Source organism: Engystomops pustulosus, chromosome 7, assembly GCF_040894005.1.
Source record: "Engystomops pustulosus chromosome 7, aEngPut4.maternal, whole genome shotgun sequence".
NCBI classification, from domain to species: Eukaryota; Metazoa; Chordata; class Amphibia; order Anura; family Leptodactylidae; genus Engystomops; species Engystomops pustulosus.
In genome coordinates, this window is record NC_092417.1 from 63,311,828 (window position 1) to 63,327,027 (window position 15,200).

At 40.7% G+C, this 15,200-nt stretch overlaps 1 protein-coding gene across 4 annotated transcripts in view; it reads left to right on the forward strand.

Annotated features, from left to right (window-relative positions):
* PPP2R5C (protein phosphatase 2 regulatory subunit B'gamma) overlaps nt 1-15,200 on the forward strand; it is a 70,231-nt gene that overhangs the window by 32,061 nt on the left and 22,970 nt on the right. The window contains exon 1 of one of the 4 annotated variants that reach the window (XM_072116198.1): nt 5,377-5,596. The exons of the other annotated variants lie outside the window; for them this stretch is intronic. Within the exon in view, the coding sequence (XP_071972299.1) occupies nt 5,503-5,596 (94 nt within the window). The 5' untranslated portion in view covers nt 5,377-5,502. Of the gene's footprint in view, nt 1-5,376; nt 5,597-15,200 lie in introns of those variants that run through there. 4 annotated transcript variants of the gene reach the window in all.

Below are 15,200 nucleotides of genomic sequence, written 5' to 3' on the forward strand. Positions count from 1 at the left end.
TCTTACACTGCACACAGCCCATGTGATATCGCTGACCTGTGTAGTCATTGGAGCACTACAGCTTATTGTTGGGTATGTGACGCTGTCCGGGTAGAAACTATCATATAAAATACCTCCTGTCTGCTGGAACATCTCCACCCCTTGTTCTGCTGTAGGTACAGAGCAATCCAGTCTCCTTGATAACTTTGCTAGTCAATTGAAGGAAGTGGACCCAGCAAGGGAGGAAACGTGACATACGTTATTTCCATTGTTCTATGGGAAAGGGACATACAAAAAAAGACGATGCCATGAAAGCATCATACAGACAGCAGCTGCAAATCAAAGGCTGACCCTGAATCATCCACCAAAAATAGCCGTATCCATATCTTACCTGAGGATTAGTACAGAACATGGAAAAGAGCATATGTGTGTTACAAATTTCACTTCATTTTCTAATGGGTTTATTTTATCTGCTTAAATCAACCTTTTTAGTACATAAATTGTAATTATAAAAATGTCATAAATTGACCCTGCTATGCTGGAGGGAGCTGCAGCCATCTGATATGCCCCTAATATTTCATGGTTCTTCATGATGGGATCCTCTTTTTATGAGATTTAGTGATGGCATCCAAGGATGAAATTCCCCAAGTGTTGAAATTGATGTATGAAAACGTGTATAAAATTGTTCCTGTGCTTGTTCCTGATCTAAAGTGCTCTAAATCAGGGTTCTCAGGGTTTAAATAGCTTAGGGGCATTTTAGGCTTTATTAGGACTGTCAGTCTCTGCAGATGCTGACAGACTATAAGATCCTACCTCTGCAGGCCTCTAAAGAGTTACCATATTTTTCAGACTATAAGGCGCACAAAAAATCATTTGACTTTCTCAGAAATCAAAGGTGCTCCTTATAGTCCGGTGCGCCTTATATATGAACCGTACTTTTTTGAGAACAGCTGCCTTGAACTGTGCACATGTCTGCCACCTGCTGGTCATTCATCCTTATAATCAGGTGCGCCTTATAATCAAGTGTGCCTTATATATGAACCTCGACATTTTAGCAGGCATTTATTGATGGTGCGCCTTTATAATCCGATGTGCCTTATAGTCCGAAAAATACAGTTACTGCGCTTCTCCTAAACAGGCACCCTGCATGCTGCTAGCATTACAAAAGAAGTATGTAGGGTACTTGGCGAGGGAAGATTCCACCAGGATAGAAATCCCGGGGCAAATCCACATACAGTTGAAACCAGAAGTTTACATACACTATGAAAAGACACACATGCAGGTTTTCCTCACTGACACAAAATCCAAATAAACATTTCCCGTTTTGGGTAAATTAGGATTAGCAAAATTATGTATGTTTGCCAAGTATAATGAGTTTTTTTCTTTCTGCAAAGTCAAAAGTTTACAAACATTTAGTATTTGGTATCATAGTCCTCAGGGTACAATTACACAATGTATGTTCACCCGGGCGAACATACAGCCATGCGCTGGAGAGGAGGAGGGGTGCCCCTCTCCATGGAGAATGGACGTCCCCATAACACAGTGAAATATAGGACATGTCACTTCCGGTCAGACGTCAGTGGGGAGGGACCGATTTGCGCCCACAAATGGTACTGCCGCATATTGGTCACCATTAGATTTGTGTGAATAAGCCCTTAAACTTTACAGCTTTGGTCAAATGTTTTGACTATCCTTCCACAAGCTTCTCACAATAGTTGGTGGGAATTTGGGCCCATTCCTCAGAACAGAACTGGTGTCTCTGAACCATATTTGTAGCTGCCTTGCTCTCACCTGCGTTTTCAGCTTTTCCCATGCAATTTTCAATAACATTGAGATGAGGGCTTTATAATGGCCACTCCAAATCATTGACTTTCCCATAAAGCCCTATAAAATGATATGCCACCCTTCTTTTAGCAAAATAATCGTTTTCCCTTCAATCCCTGTAAAATCAACTTTGTTCACTAAGGATGATGACACGTCCCGTTTTTAAGTCTGTTTTAACGCATGCGTTTTGAAAACTCATCCGTTTTTGACCAATTACCATGCGCTTCGTTGCTCTATAGATAAACAGGTTATCGTTATTCTGGCATTTGGCTAATTTAAATAATGTTGCTAATCCTAATTTGACCTAAAACAGGAAAAGCTTGTACTGATTTCATGTCAGATAGACACGTGTGCCTTTTTATATAAAGCTCTGGTTTCATCTGTATGTCTATTCTTGTCCTAATTGAAACTGATTAGGATTTGAAAAGGCAACACAGTGAAAGGAATTTGTATTCCCCCCCCCCCCCCCCCCGATATTGGGAAGCATTGAGTATCTAAATGCTACACCAAGTATTTTTTATCATATTCCAAATTATTGTATCAAAGAAAGCGTAAAAAAGCCCCAATATATATGAGTGATCTCTACTAAGTATTGTTCCGTGTACCAGGTAGAGGAGTGCTTCACATGTCCTGGGGTACCATAGTGACTACTCACAGCCCTCTGCGGCCAACTTTCCAGTCTCCCTTGTATCTAATGATTAATTTTGGGGTTTAATCGTTGCAGTGATGTCAGCCGGCAAAGCTGGTGATCTTCTGCAATAGAGTTGTGAAAATATGATGCACCGTGATAAAGTCTCTTTATACAGTTAAATGGATGTAGTTCTTGTCATCCCCCTCATATCCTAAAGAATAGTCACTGGCTTACTCATCTACAGTGTGCTCCGAGACTCAAGTGTACAGATGCCTTGACTAAAAGCAGATGCAGATCATAATGGGTGAGAATGTAATTGACAGGTGCTGCTCATCCTCTTTTTTTCGCTCCATTCTTTGGTTTTGGCTTTAAATATGGCATCAGAAAACCTGAATGTGGGTACATATGTAGAAAATTGATAATTGTGCTTCAGTTTGTCCAGTGCAATACTTCTAGCATGTTAAATATGCAATGGTAGTGTCCACATATTTGTACATGGCATATTGGCTTCCATGTCTGCAATTTGTCATTGTAGAGGTTTGTGCATCCAGTAAGGCCTTATACATGAAAGTACCAACTTCTGTTATTTTCTGCAGAGTTACAAAAGAGGATAACTCTGACTGCAACATGTCCTATAATCTACACAATGTCATGAGATCACTATACATACAGGTTATCAGAAAGGGAATGTTGCTTTGGAGCCTCTACCTGGATGCCTGAATGTCCAGGTCAATATTTGCAGTTCTGTTATGCACTTTTTAAAATGCGTAGCTTTACATACCTTGATAGGATAGTTTTATTAATTACATATTTTGTTTCTGTATAAAATAAGAAAAATATGCTTTTTTTTTGTCATTTTTCCAATTAGTTTTTGAATAGTAAAACTGCATAAACTTTTACCAAAATATATTACAAATATGTACAGCCTCATTCCATCCCCCTTTCCCAAAGTTTAGCTGCAAGTTCAGAGGGTGCATGTACTTCTGCAATTCTGCAAACTATAAGCTAATTCCTTGCTGCCGCTCCTTCTACATTCTGCCTTCAGCTGTCATGCTGGAAGGGGGCACACTTCTAACACCTATATTTCCTAGAAACACATTTCTGGTGGCACATTAAGCAGGAGAATGTTCCCTTTAATTTGATATGGTTGTGTATGGATGCTTCACAGAACCGGAGATCTGAAATCGGACATCTTGGAAATCGAAAGCTTTTTGCTTTTTAAACTACAATTTTAAGAGTAGATATCTCTGGTTCTATGACTCATCCATACACAATACCAGATATCATACTAAAGGGGATATATTCTTGTTTAATATGACACCAGATTGTGTTTCTAGGTGCCAGGGTTCAGGAGATCTGGATATTTGAAGTTGGCCACTGCTATGATGTTGTTAGCTATATACCCACCACTTTGGTTTTTGTTTTTTTGGGAGGGGGGGGGGGGCTAAACATAATTGTCCTTTTATTCCCTAAGCAGTGTCTGTGTTCTTGTCTTCAGCAGTTACATCCCCAAATGTGACTGACTGGTGCTGCCAACTATTGATATGGGCACTATCGTAACATCTGACATTGGCATGCTTTTTTTACGTATCCAGACAGCCGCAGGATGGATTTGGATGATGCCATTTTTTTTATTTTTTATTTTTTTAGAGTATGGGTGGGCCATCCATTCCAGACTGGTGAGCGGCAGACACTTATTATGCTTTAGTAGAGTTTATCTCACGGTGCAGTCACAAAACGTGCATTGCAAGTGTATAGGGATGTGCACTGGGCCATTCGCATATCCATGGAAATGCTTGCGATCAGTAACTAGCACCCAGTGTCTTGCATTTAAACAAAGGAAACGGCAATGCGATGGGACCAAGGCCCTGCCCAGGGCATTTGCATTGTGGGTTTTTTTAAAAATCGAATACAAATGCCCCAGGTGAACATACCCATTTATGGGATGATTTTTGTGTGTATACATGAAAAAAATGCATGTCTGACAATACCCATTGAAAACAGTGAGCCTGTGTTCAATGCCAGTCCTCCATGTCAGAAACATGCACATGAAAAATGCTCCCCCCCCCCCTTCTGTTATTTAAATGAAAATAAAAATCCTGTCATTCCGCTAAATAACCTAGGAGACCTTGAGATATGCTTCAGCACTGCCATATTACAGCAAGTGACGGGCTGTGGGGCAGCTCAGGCTTCTAGGCTCTCTACCTGTTGACATGTGCCTGTGAATAATACAGGAAGAGTCTGAATTACTGGTGCCCCTGTCATTTAGTCATTCAGAGATGAGCCTTCTTCCTCGTATCATTGTGACAACACTTCATAGATGTAGAATTATGGTTGCAAAACCCAGCTTTCCCAGAAACCTTAAAATTACTAAATTCTACCCTAGATTTTTGAGTGTCCTGTGTGATGCAGTTGATGATTTTTTTTTTTTTGTGTTGTATATTTGTACACTTGATACTTTGTTGCATGTGATACATAGTTGCAGTGTACTAGACCTGGTGTTCTCTTCCAGTCCCCTGCATTTCCTTGTGGCAGGACTTCCCGGGCTGTATTGTGTAGTAAATGCTTCTTCCAGTCCCTTTAACCCTTCCCTGCCCTCTTCTTGGTATCGTGGGGCATAGTTTGTTAGACAAAAGGTTAGTGAAGGGAGAGGGAATGTGTTTTGTTCCTCCCCTCTTAGGGTTTGTTGTGTTCCTCTTAGGTCTTTAGCACCTCTGACCTCTACTTCCCCAGTGCTATAGATTGAGAGAAAAAAAAAGTTGTAGTTGAATGCAGGCTGAGCCTAACCCTGAGCAGTCTGTAATGTCGTGTGACAGCCAATCAGATCTGCTTTTCTATTTGTAGTTTTTAGTGTCACTTTCAGCTGCTTGGGCCAGCCAATGAGACGCCTCCTGTTTGGTGACATCACAGCTCCAGCCCAGTTCCCTCCAGCTGCAGACCTGCCTGCTGCTTCCTTTCTCTTGCTTTTTTTTTTCCTTTAAAAAAAAATAACTAAAATGGAGACTGAATCGCTGCCTTAAGGAGTACGCTGCTGCCTTTTCCTCTTCCCCTCTGCTGGGTTTGCTTTGATGCTGACATGTAACGAACCTGCAAGCAGGATGGTTGTAGACGCAGCAAATTCCAATGGCCCCTTCCAGCCAGCAGCACTGCTCTATATCCGTGGTGAGTTGCGTTTTCCTTCCAACCCTTGTACAATAGTGAAGGCTTCACAGCCATTGTGAGCGCTGGGGAAGAGAAGCAGGAAGTTCTCCGCAGCTTAACCCTTCAGCTCCATGGCTGGGAGCAGATAACTGGATCCGCTGCTGCTCTGGTTTAACCCCTTTTACACCAGTGATATATTGCTGCCTTTTTCTGTCTTTTCTTCCCTTCTCCCCTCCTTCTCTGAGCTCTTATGTCAAAGGACATGAAATCAGTATCTAAGGGAAGGTGCTTGGGTGATGGGAGGTAGGGCTCGCTTATACTACACAACTAGTCTGGAACAACATATCCAAGACACTCAGGCCGATGTCACGTTATGGCCGTCCCTCACTTGTTGTTGTAGAAGTCTCCATCCCATGAATGAAACCTAAATCATTGCTATGGATAAGGACACTGGCTGATTTCATGATTCCTGGTAGTTTCTATTTTTGGACTTCTTATTCTCCAGTGCATGACGGGTGGAACATTGTGATCTGGGATGCTACCCCCCACCTTCCTATTTTTTTGTGAATGCATTTTCTCAAACTAGGCCTCAGGATTTTGTAATTTGTGCTGCAGCAACCTTTTATCAACATTTTATTTATAAATGTTATGATACAATGCTGTATAATGACAATATAAATGCCGGAGCAGTAGTATGACACCAGCCATAGTGTGTGGCATAGGCTCATTGTGGGCTTGTGGGTAACTAGATCTGTAGCTCATATTGCTAGAGCATATTCAGTAGCATTGTACACATACAGTAATCCCTTAATCTCCGTGTCAGCAGGGTAAGAATCTAATATATCAGGATCGTGCTCTCCAGCTTTATATCAAACAGATACGTCGATCAGTGTTTGGTTTGTTGCCCCTTTTGGTTAATTTGTTTAATATTGTATCTTATCTCATAGACTGCGACTCTATACAGTTGTTATTTTGGATGACGATACAGCTGCTGGGAGTTGTCATACTGGTTCTTGGTTTCGGGATCCCAGGATTTTTTTTCCATACATTATGAGCTACAGTTGGGTATCTGATATGATTTGATTATTGCTGTTACTATGTGATAAACTTTGCTTGGTCTTAAAGATGGTAAATTTCATATTCAATATATGATTAATATAGTCTACTCCATGTCCAATGTATATAAATAAATATAATAAATATATATATCCCCAGAATAAAACAGTCCAGTGAAACCTGTTGGATTGCTAGCACAACATTTAGGTGTTTTTTGTGTTGCACACTGTTGGGTATACTGTAGATCTAACTAAGAAATGAATATGTATTTCTGTTTTACTGCTTATAACATTACTTGGTCCTCTGCTTGCTGTCTGTAATAGATGCATGTTTTCATATATCCCAGGGATAAAAAAAACCTGAACAAACCTTAATGTAACTGAAAATGTGCAGTAATGTAAGTGATCCCCACCTGAAGAGGCACACATTCTCTTTTATTGGGCCTTTTTGCTTCACAAGGGATTATATTTTCTTAGCTCTGCTTATAGAGGAAGTATATGGGCTCATAGGCTTTACATATACATTTTTTACTTATACATGTTTTCTTCTGTGGAATGGTTGTTCATTCGTCCCTTTTCATATTTTGATAGCTTTGAATATGTTGGCTATACGATAGTTTCTTTCATAGTATAAGATGAAATCTACCATCCAAATCGAGCATACTTACTCCTAGATCCAGGCACTGTGAAAAGGTTGATTTTAGACACAGTAGGAGACAATTACTATAGTCGTTGTGCCTGGATCTATGAGTAAGTTCCCTGCTTTATCATGATGGATTTAGATGGTAGATTAAGATGACTCCTTATTTATAAAATTTTTGTTTGATGACCATGTTAAGTTACAACATTTTCCATTTTACAATGATTCAACTCTGTTAAATTAGAACTGGCAAAACTCCTTTAAACGGGGCAGGAGCCACATAGCCAATCCTAGAAATCCGCAGCCGGCATATTGCTCATGGAGGGCATTAACTCCACCTCACATCCAGCTTCCAGAGGTTGTTCAAATTAAAGTTTTATATACACCTTTTTGCAAAATTGGAGTTAAGGAGGAGATCACCTGTTTAGGAGGATAGTTTTACTAAACTTCTCTTGAACTCTCCGGGTAAATGTTTCTACTATGATGAGGATGTGTGTGCTGCTTACCAGAACACTGTGAATCCTAGCACTACGCTCAGAGATGTGGTAGAGGTGTGCACTGACAATAATTTCCCTTTATTTGTATTAGGAGATAGCGATTCTGCGTGTCTGGTTAACTCCCCATACATCATCTCCCTTGTGACTGTGCCACCTATCATCATCACTCACCTATGTAGCATGGCATTGCTGCCCCAGGGCAATGTGAGAGAAATATGGCTGTGTTATCTCTTTAGACACGGGGACCTACTACTGATAGCCTTCTCTGTCTCTATGGCTGCTTTCTGTCAGGACAGTGTTCTTGCTTATTCTGTAGACCTGAAGATGGGGCCATCTATAGTGCTGCTCCTCCTGCAGCTTCTAAACTTGACTCCTCTCCGGCAAATATGACTTTTCTCATTTTCATATTACTTTGGAGGAGTTTTCTCTTAAGGGTACGTTTTTACATCAGACGGAAATGAAGAAAGGACCTCTCATACCCTTCCTGAGGGGAGGGGGGGCAGCAATCTTTTAATAGAGTTTAATATGGTATCAGGTTCCCTTTAAGCTGGCAAAAGTCTGCCATATAGCAGATCATGATGTACAGAGATCTAACCCTCAATCCCAAGGAGGTCATGGCCACTTCGATTTCTGCCTACATCATCGCCCATCCAGTTCACATTTGTAACTTCTGTATGTCATATAAGGCCGTTCAAACAGGTAATCTATAACCAGAGTTCATGATTTCTTATCATACAGATGGTGTGATGAGATTTTATTTTTGCTCCTGCATTTTACTCCCTGGCTGAATTAAAAAGTCTTAATCTAATGCCCCCCCCCTTGTGATGTATATCAGATTCATTGCCAGCTGCTGTTGTGCAGATCTCGATGGCATTGGATATGTATAGGAGACATATTGCACAGCTCTGTCTGCTAATCCACAAGTGTCACGCAGCTTTTACACCCCCTTTTATCTCTGAAATGCAGATATTTCACATTTTGTTTCCATGTTCAGGCTTGACTCCATACTACATACCGAGCGCAGGTGATTGACGGCCGACCGCCTCACTTGCCGCATTCACAGTAGGGGCGGGAGGCTGCCACTGTCTTTATTGCTTCAAGTACGTTCTTGTTCCACTTGTATTATTCCCTCTTTAACACAAATCTAATGCGGCCTGGACTTGCATTTTCTCTACGTTTTCTGCCAGCATTAAAGCAAGAAATACAAGGAATGCATAAATTACACACACAGGTTCCAGACTCTTGACTATTGCATCATTCTATTTCTTTGCCTGGTATGTCCATTCGATGGTTATTATTCTCTGTCATCAGCAGTTTGACACTTGTCAGAGGTCATCCTGGATATTTTGTTGTGAGAAATGTCAAATACGCTATAACTAGACCAAATCAGCCATTCAGGACTGGAGGAAAGATGTATGACCACCTCTGTGGCATCCTTGGATTTCTGGCATGGGTAATCTTGTCTTACACTTGCCTATGGTAAAATCATCTTGTTGACCAAAAACCCTTAAATACTTTGGATTGGGTGCAGACCTATGACCTCTGACACAGCTGCTTGAGTGAGGTAACTTCCCATAAAACCTGCATATTTCCTTTTAAACTCTTCCTCTTTTATTTCTTGTAACCATAGGTCACAATAACGCTGTTTCTATGACTCGTACACAAGCAGTTTTACTCCTGCACCAGTGTTCTGGTCCCCTGACCTTATACAGTGGCCACAAGAAGCCCTGCCTGTCCCCATGGCACATCACACTGACAGCCCAATCCTGACGGGGCTGATATCAACAGTTCTCTGCATCTACTGAGCACTGAGGGGGTGAGAGGCATGCTGGGAGGATGCTATGTGCATTCTCTCTGGATGTCCTTATACAGGTTATTGATAAGTCATCCTATGGGCCTAACGGCCCATAGATCACCTTTTATCTCTGTTCTATTGAAAAGAACAGCAGGGAACACGCCCATAATATGCTCCTTGATAGGTGCTGCCCCAGTCGAAAAATAAAAATATATATATATATTCTAAAAGTTATATTTTTATGTGAGGGGATGCGGGAATAAATCTTTTTTTATTATAAATAGTCCGCTCTTGTGGGGTAAATGGAGTCATTCAGCCATAGTCTGGTCTGGAGGGGGGTCGGCAGCATCGGCCACAGTCTGGTAGTGGGTGCCACATTTAGACAACCATGTGCTCTCCTGGGCGAAGCACTCAGCAAGACAAACCCCCACGGACGGCGCTCTGCCTGATTGCATATGCGTTTCCCTAGAAATGCATGTGATTTGTTAACCAACATCTGCTGTTTTAATTGGTAGTTTGTATGGAAACCCAAATGTGATGGGGGCTTATATTGCGTTTCTAAAGGCAAGGAAAACGCCATTTGTGAATGCAGACTAATGCATTATGTTAGAAAACTATATTTGTCTCAATTGGTTATTAAGCACAGAAAACGCTGGCTGTAATAATTTTCTTGTATCAATGGTGTCTAGTAACACTATACACCTAAGAGTTTTTAGTTTTATTTGTATAAATAAAAATTTCATACACCTCAAAATTGCTAAGAGGAGTACAGGCGGTCCCCTTCTTAAGAGCACCCGACTTACAGATGACCCCCAGTTACAAACGGACCTCTGGATATTGTTAAATAACTGAACTTTACCCTTAGGCTACAACAAACAGATATAATAGTTATCAAAGGTGTCTGCATTGAAGCTTTGTTATTAATCTTGGTTCTTATGACAATCCAACATTTTTAAAAATCCAATTGTCACAGAGACCAAAAAAATTCTGACTGGGGTTTCAATGATGAAATACACAGTTCCGACTTGCATAGAAATTCACCTTGATAACAAACTTACAGAACAATTTTGCATGTAACCCGGGGACTGCCTGTATTATCCTTCTGGAAAAATGTTAGTGTGACCTTTGCTTGTAGCTAAATTTGGTACTAGAATTTTCCCTTTTCTTTAGTCAGAGACGTGACTATGGCATTTTCATCTCTGATGTAATGCACACTGAAATTTTGACAAACTGGTGATGCCCAGTTGTCAAAGTTACTTATAATATTTATAAAATAAGAGGAAATGAGGTGGTTAAAATTGTTATTGTAAGCTAAATATATAAAAAAAATTAAAATGCCAGTGTGGTTCCAAATAAGTTTCTAATGCCCCATACATCATTTGCATGCAATGTTGTCAATTAATCTAACTTAAAGGGAACCTGTCACCAGGTTTACCACACCGAACTACTACTCCCCTCAGGTAGGGGATGCGATTTTCTAAAATTTTCTCTTTTTATGTTAAACACAGGCAGTTAAAAATAAAGTGGGAACTGGAACCTTTTACCTGCAGTTTGCATTTCCAGCTATCATTAGCTGCCTGTGTCTCTGGTTCTGTTGCTCACAAAGCCATAAGCCTTATGTGCTCTTGAGGTGATCTTAATATGACACAAAAACCCATGTTTCTAGGTGCTATAGGACAGGAGAGAAACATGACTTCTCTCTCTTGTGAAAATGAGGTGTGAAGAGTCAGATTTGCTTTGGAGGCGATTTTCTAGTTAAACAGGTGAGATTTCACATAAAACATTCTAGAAAATGCATTTCATACCCCACCTGAAGGGGCTTGTGGTTTAAGTAGGGCAAAACCTGGAGATGGGTTCTCTCCAAGAGCCTTTGTAAACTTTGTAGTTACAAACATTCGAACAACGAGTCCATTTATGCTTTTTTTTTTTTTTCTATTCTTCTTTTGCTGCTCCATGTTCTCATTGAGTCTATGATCAGCTTAAATGTGTGTCAGACAGATCAATTGTGAATTTTATTCTCATCACAGGGTAAAATGGTCGCCCGCCCTGACATGATCTCTGTAATCCCCTTTTTATGGAGATGAAATCCCTTTCTCCCTAGCCCGGTGGTATAGGTGTATGAAGGAGGCTCCCATGTTGTGCGCTCGCCCGTATGTTTCCAGTCCTGAGCGCTGGTGGTTCATGCGTTGCTGTCATTTAGCACCTTTCCAGTAAGAAAGCTCTCAGCCATCAATGGTTTCCAGGCAACGATGACGAAGGCTGTAATTGAGTTTGACTGTGTATTGTGTGTTATTTACTGGGATAAACTGTGGTGGTTTTCCTGCCCCCACCTCCTGTCTCCTGCTTGTTGCACAGGGTGATGATGATACATGGCATCGCTGCTCATTAGCAATCAGGAAGGGGCAGGAGACGCTGATGCCAGGCGAGAGAATGCCAACAAGTATCCTTGTAGAAAACCTTGCCCCTCTGCAGGAGAACCTTCCTCTCCTATTGTGATGGAGCTGAATTCTCTGACTGGCAGGACATACGGTTCTGCCTTTATTTATGTGGTATCCATTCTATTGCTTTTGGTATTGTCCCTTTCTTTTTCAACGTTTAAGTCCACAAAGCTAAAATATTGTTTCATGAGAAATTCTTTCTGACAAACCTGGTGTTTTACTTTGCATCTCTGCCTCTGAGTGTTGTCGTACTATGTTTGAGTCTAAAGGGATTAACCAGACAGATCTCTCTTTAAGTAGCATTTTTTTTTTTTTTTTTTTTGACACACTGCAGGTTTAGGAAGTAGAAAATTGGGAACAAGTGGATGCAGTGCTTCTAAACCAAGCACGCTTACATACTGGCTTGTGCCTCCTGAAACATGATCCGTTATGCCAATGAGCCTCAGGGGCTCTTCTCTGTGTAACAGAGTCCCCTTGCTGGCTCCATCAGTGGACTCCTCTGCGATGCACTCGCATGGCGGCATTAAAATTTCAAAAACTAAAACAGTCTCCATTTCCCTAGTTTATCAGCCCCTTTTATGGTTATTTTATTTAAGCCCCCTATGGTTTCATTAGATACAGTCCCCTCATCCCCGTGGAATCTTTATGTACAGCCTTTTGTGGGCCCCTCTAACAGCTCTGGGCCCTGGAACATGCCCTGGTATGCCCAGTGCTGGTGCCAGTCCTAATACCGAGCTCTAGAATTCTCTACAGTTACTTTCACCTTGAATCTGTATATAAGATGGCAACTGATGACCGGTTTCAGCAGCATAATTTTTATTATTTTATTCTGTTCCCTTATAAAGAATGGCTTTACCATTATACAAACTCTTGTACTTCCTGTGTCCCCCTCATCCTCATAGACTATAAGCTCTTGTGATCAGGTCCCTCACTCCTATTGTTCCATATGACTGTTTGTATTCTGTAATGTAATAGTATATTTGTATTTGTCCTCTATGATTTGTAAAGCGCTACAGAATTATATGCCGCTTTATAAATAAAGATTATTATAATTAAATGCATATGTGTACACATACGCTAGAACTGCTTTGGAAACTGCGCTAGAGGTACATGTGACAACACCCTAATGGAAGTGAAGTAAACTAATCCAGGTTTGAGTGCAAGTGTAAACTATGCTTTACAGAGCTATGCTGTGTGTGCATGTGCTTTTACAGTCAAGTGCATCTATAAATCCCTCAATATAGTGTTATCACATATTTTCAGTGTATGTGACTTGTTGGATGCTGCAGAATAAAAGATTGGGGCTGATGAATTCTAATATGGCCAATTCCCTTTGCACTGAGTGTAGGTGGAACTCGGTAGAACGCGTGTTAAAAATGTTGAACTTACAATGTTGAATGTTGCTTATGTTTTGGGGTCTGAATTTATGGCTAAATTTGTTCCTTTTGTGAGCAAATTTTGCTTTCAAAATCAGGCCATGGAGACATTGTGAGGTTTTTGTATAAACACCGACCCAACACACGAATTGTCTCGCAGAAAGCCTTGTTTCTAGTTTCTGTTTGTGCCGGGTCCTGTTCGCTGAGCTCCACTTCCGCACATACTTTGATTGAGTCTTTGTATCCCATGGCAGCTACATCAATGTCTCATCTATTCAGAAGTGTCTGTTTGTTTGGCCACAAAAATGGGAACCGTGGGGTTTCTTTTCAGTGTAGCGGCTATTTTAAGAACAGGTTTTAGACTTTGGACTTGAGTTTGCATTACACATTATGTTCATGTTCAGTGTCCGCACCTCATGCATGTTGGATGGGGTATTGACTTACATTGGTAAACAAATTCATGTTCCCTGAGATGAACTCTCAGGGACCCATCTGACATTTGGTTTTAGAGAGGCCAGCGCATAAATGAATGGCAATCCACATGCTGCAAAAAAAAAAGCTTAGAACCCAAAGCTGGTCAATTGTGGTGACGGATTTTTGGATCACAAGAAACCAGAAAAAATTCATTAGTCAAACATTCTGCAGCAACCCTGCAATTTGTTTCCTTTGCCTAAGATATATAAATCACAGTGGCTGACCATCAGTAGGACATACATAATAAGGATGTATCCTATATAGATATTATATAGAGAATTGTAAAATCACTAGGAACCTCTAAAAGATGACCTTTTATTAGAATACTTTTAAAAATGGCAGAAAAGCAACGTCTACTTATACTAAATATGAACTAACACACATATAGTGTCCCGGTAACATTAGTTGGCTCCACAAACCACACATATAACAGACAAATGTCATAACATTTACAGGCAAAAAAAAAACTGATACAGTCCAAATGTATTGGTAAGTAAACCCAATACGGTTTCGCAAAAACATGTAGCGGATCCAGCTTCACACAACCATCCAGGGTCAGTAAAAACATAGAATTTTTAGAGAATATGAAATAAATTGCTATGTGTTTACTGACCCTGGATGGTTGTGTGAAGCTGGATCCGCTACATGTTTTTGCTTGTGCTGGACTGGGAACAAGAATTGTCCGTGCTCCAACCTTACCAGAAGCTGCTGCATGATCTTCAGGTGAGCTGACTCTATACCTTCTTAGAATACAGTTTTGCCGTTTATTTTTCATGGTTCATCATGACTTACATCAGGTAGTAAAATAAGTACTATTCAAGTCCGTGTCTCATCATCAGTTTCTCAAACAAATAACATATAAAGGAGCCTACACAATATCAAAAACTTCCAATATTGAGGGGGTGAATCATGAATTATTCAAATGTAGAAATTTAAGCGATAGTGCCACAAAGAGAGAAAGTATGCAGATCACCCAAATTAGCCAGGACACCAGGTACTGAGGAAAGCCAAGCTAAAATGTAATGGATAACATTGCGATGTTGTAGGTGGGTTGTCTGCATGATGGTGGCAGCACCCAATAAACCACCTACACTGGCTCCTTATATACTTAAAGAAGAACTGTTGCCAGAATTTTACCACCCTGAATAACAATGCCTGCTGGTAAAGGATTACAAGTCCTCCCCATATCACCTAAAATTAGCTGCCAGTGCGACACTGTACCTTAATTACAGTCGTTTTTCTGATATGCAAATTAGCTTTCCTGACTCTTTGACTCTTCTCTGTCCCAGGCTGCCAGTAAACCACGCCCCTTTACTTTGACTGACAGCTCTGCCTTGTGTTACATTCATG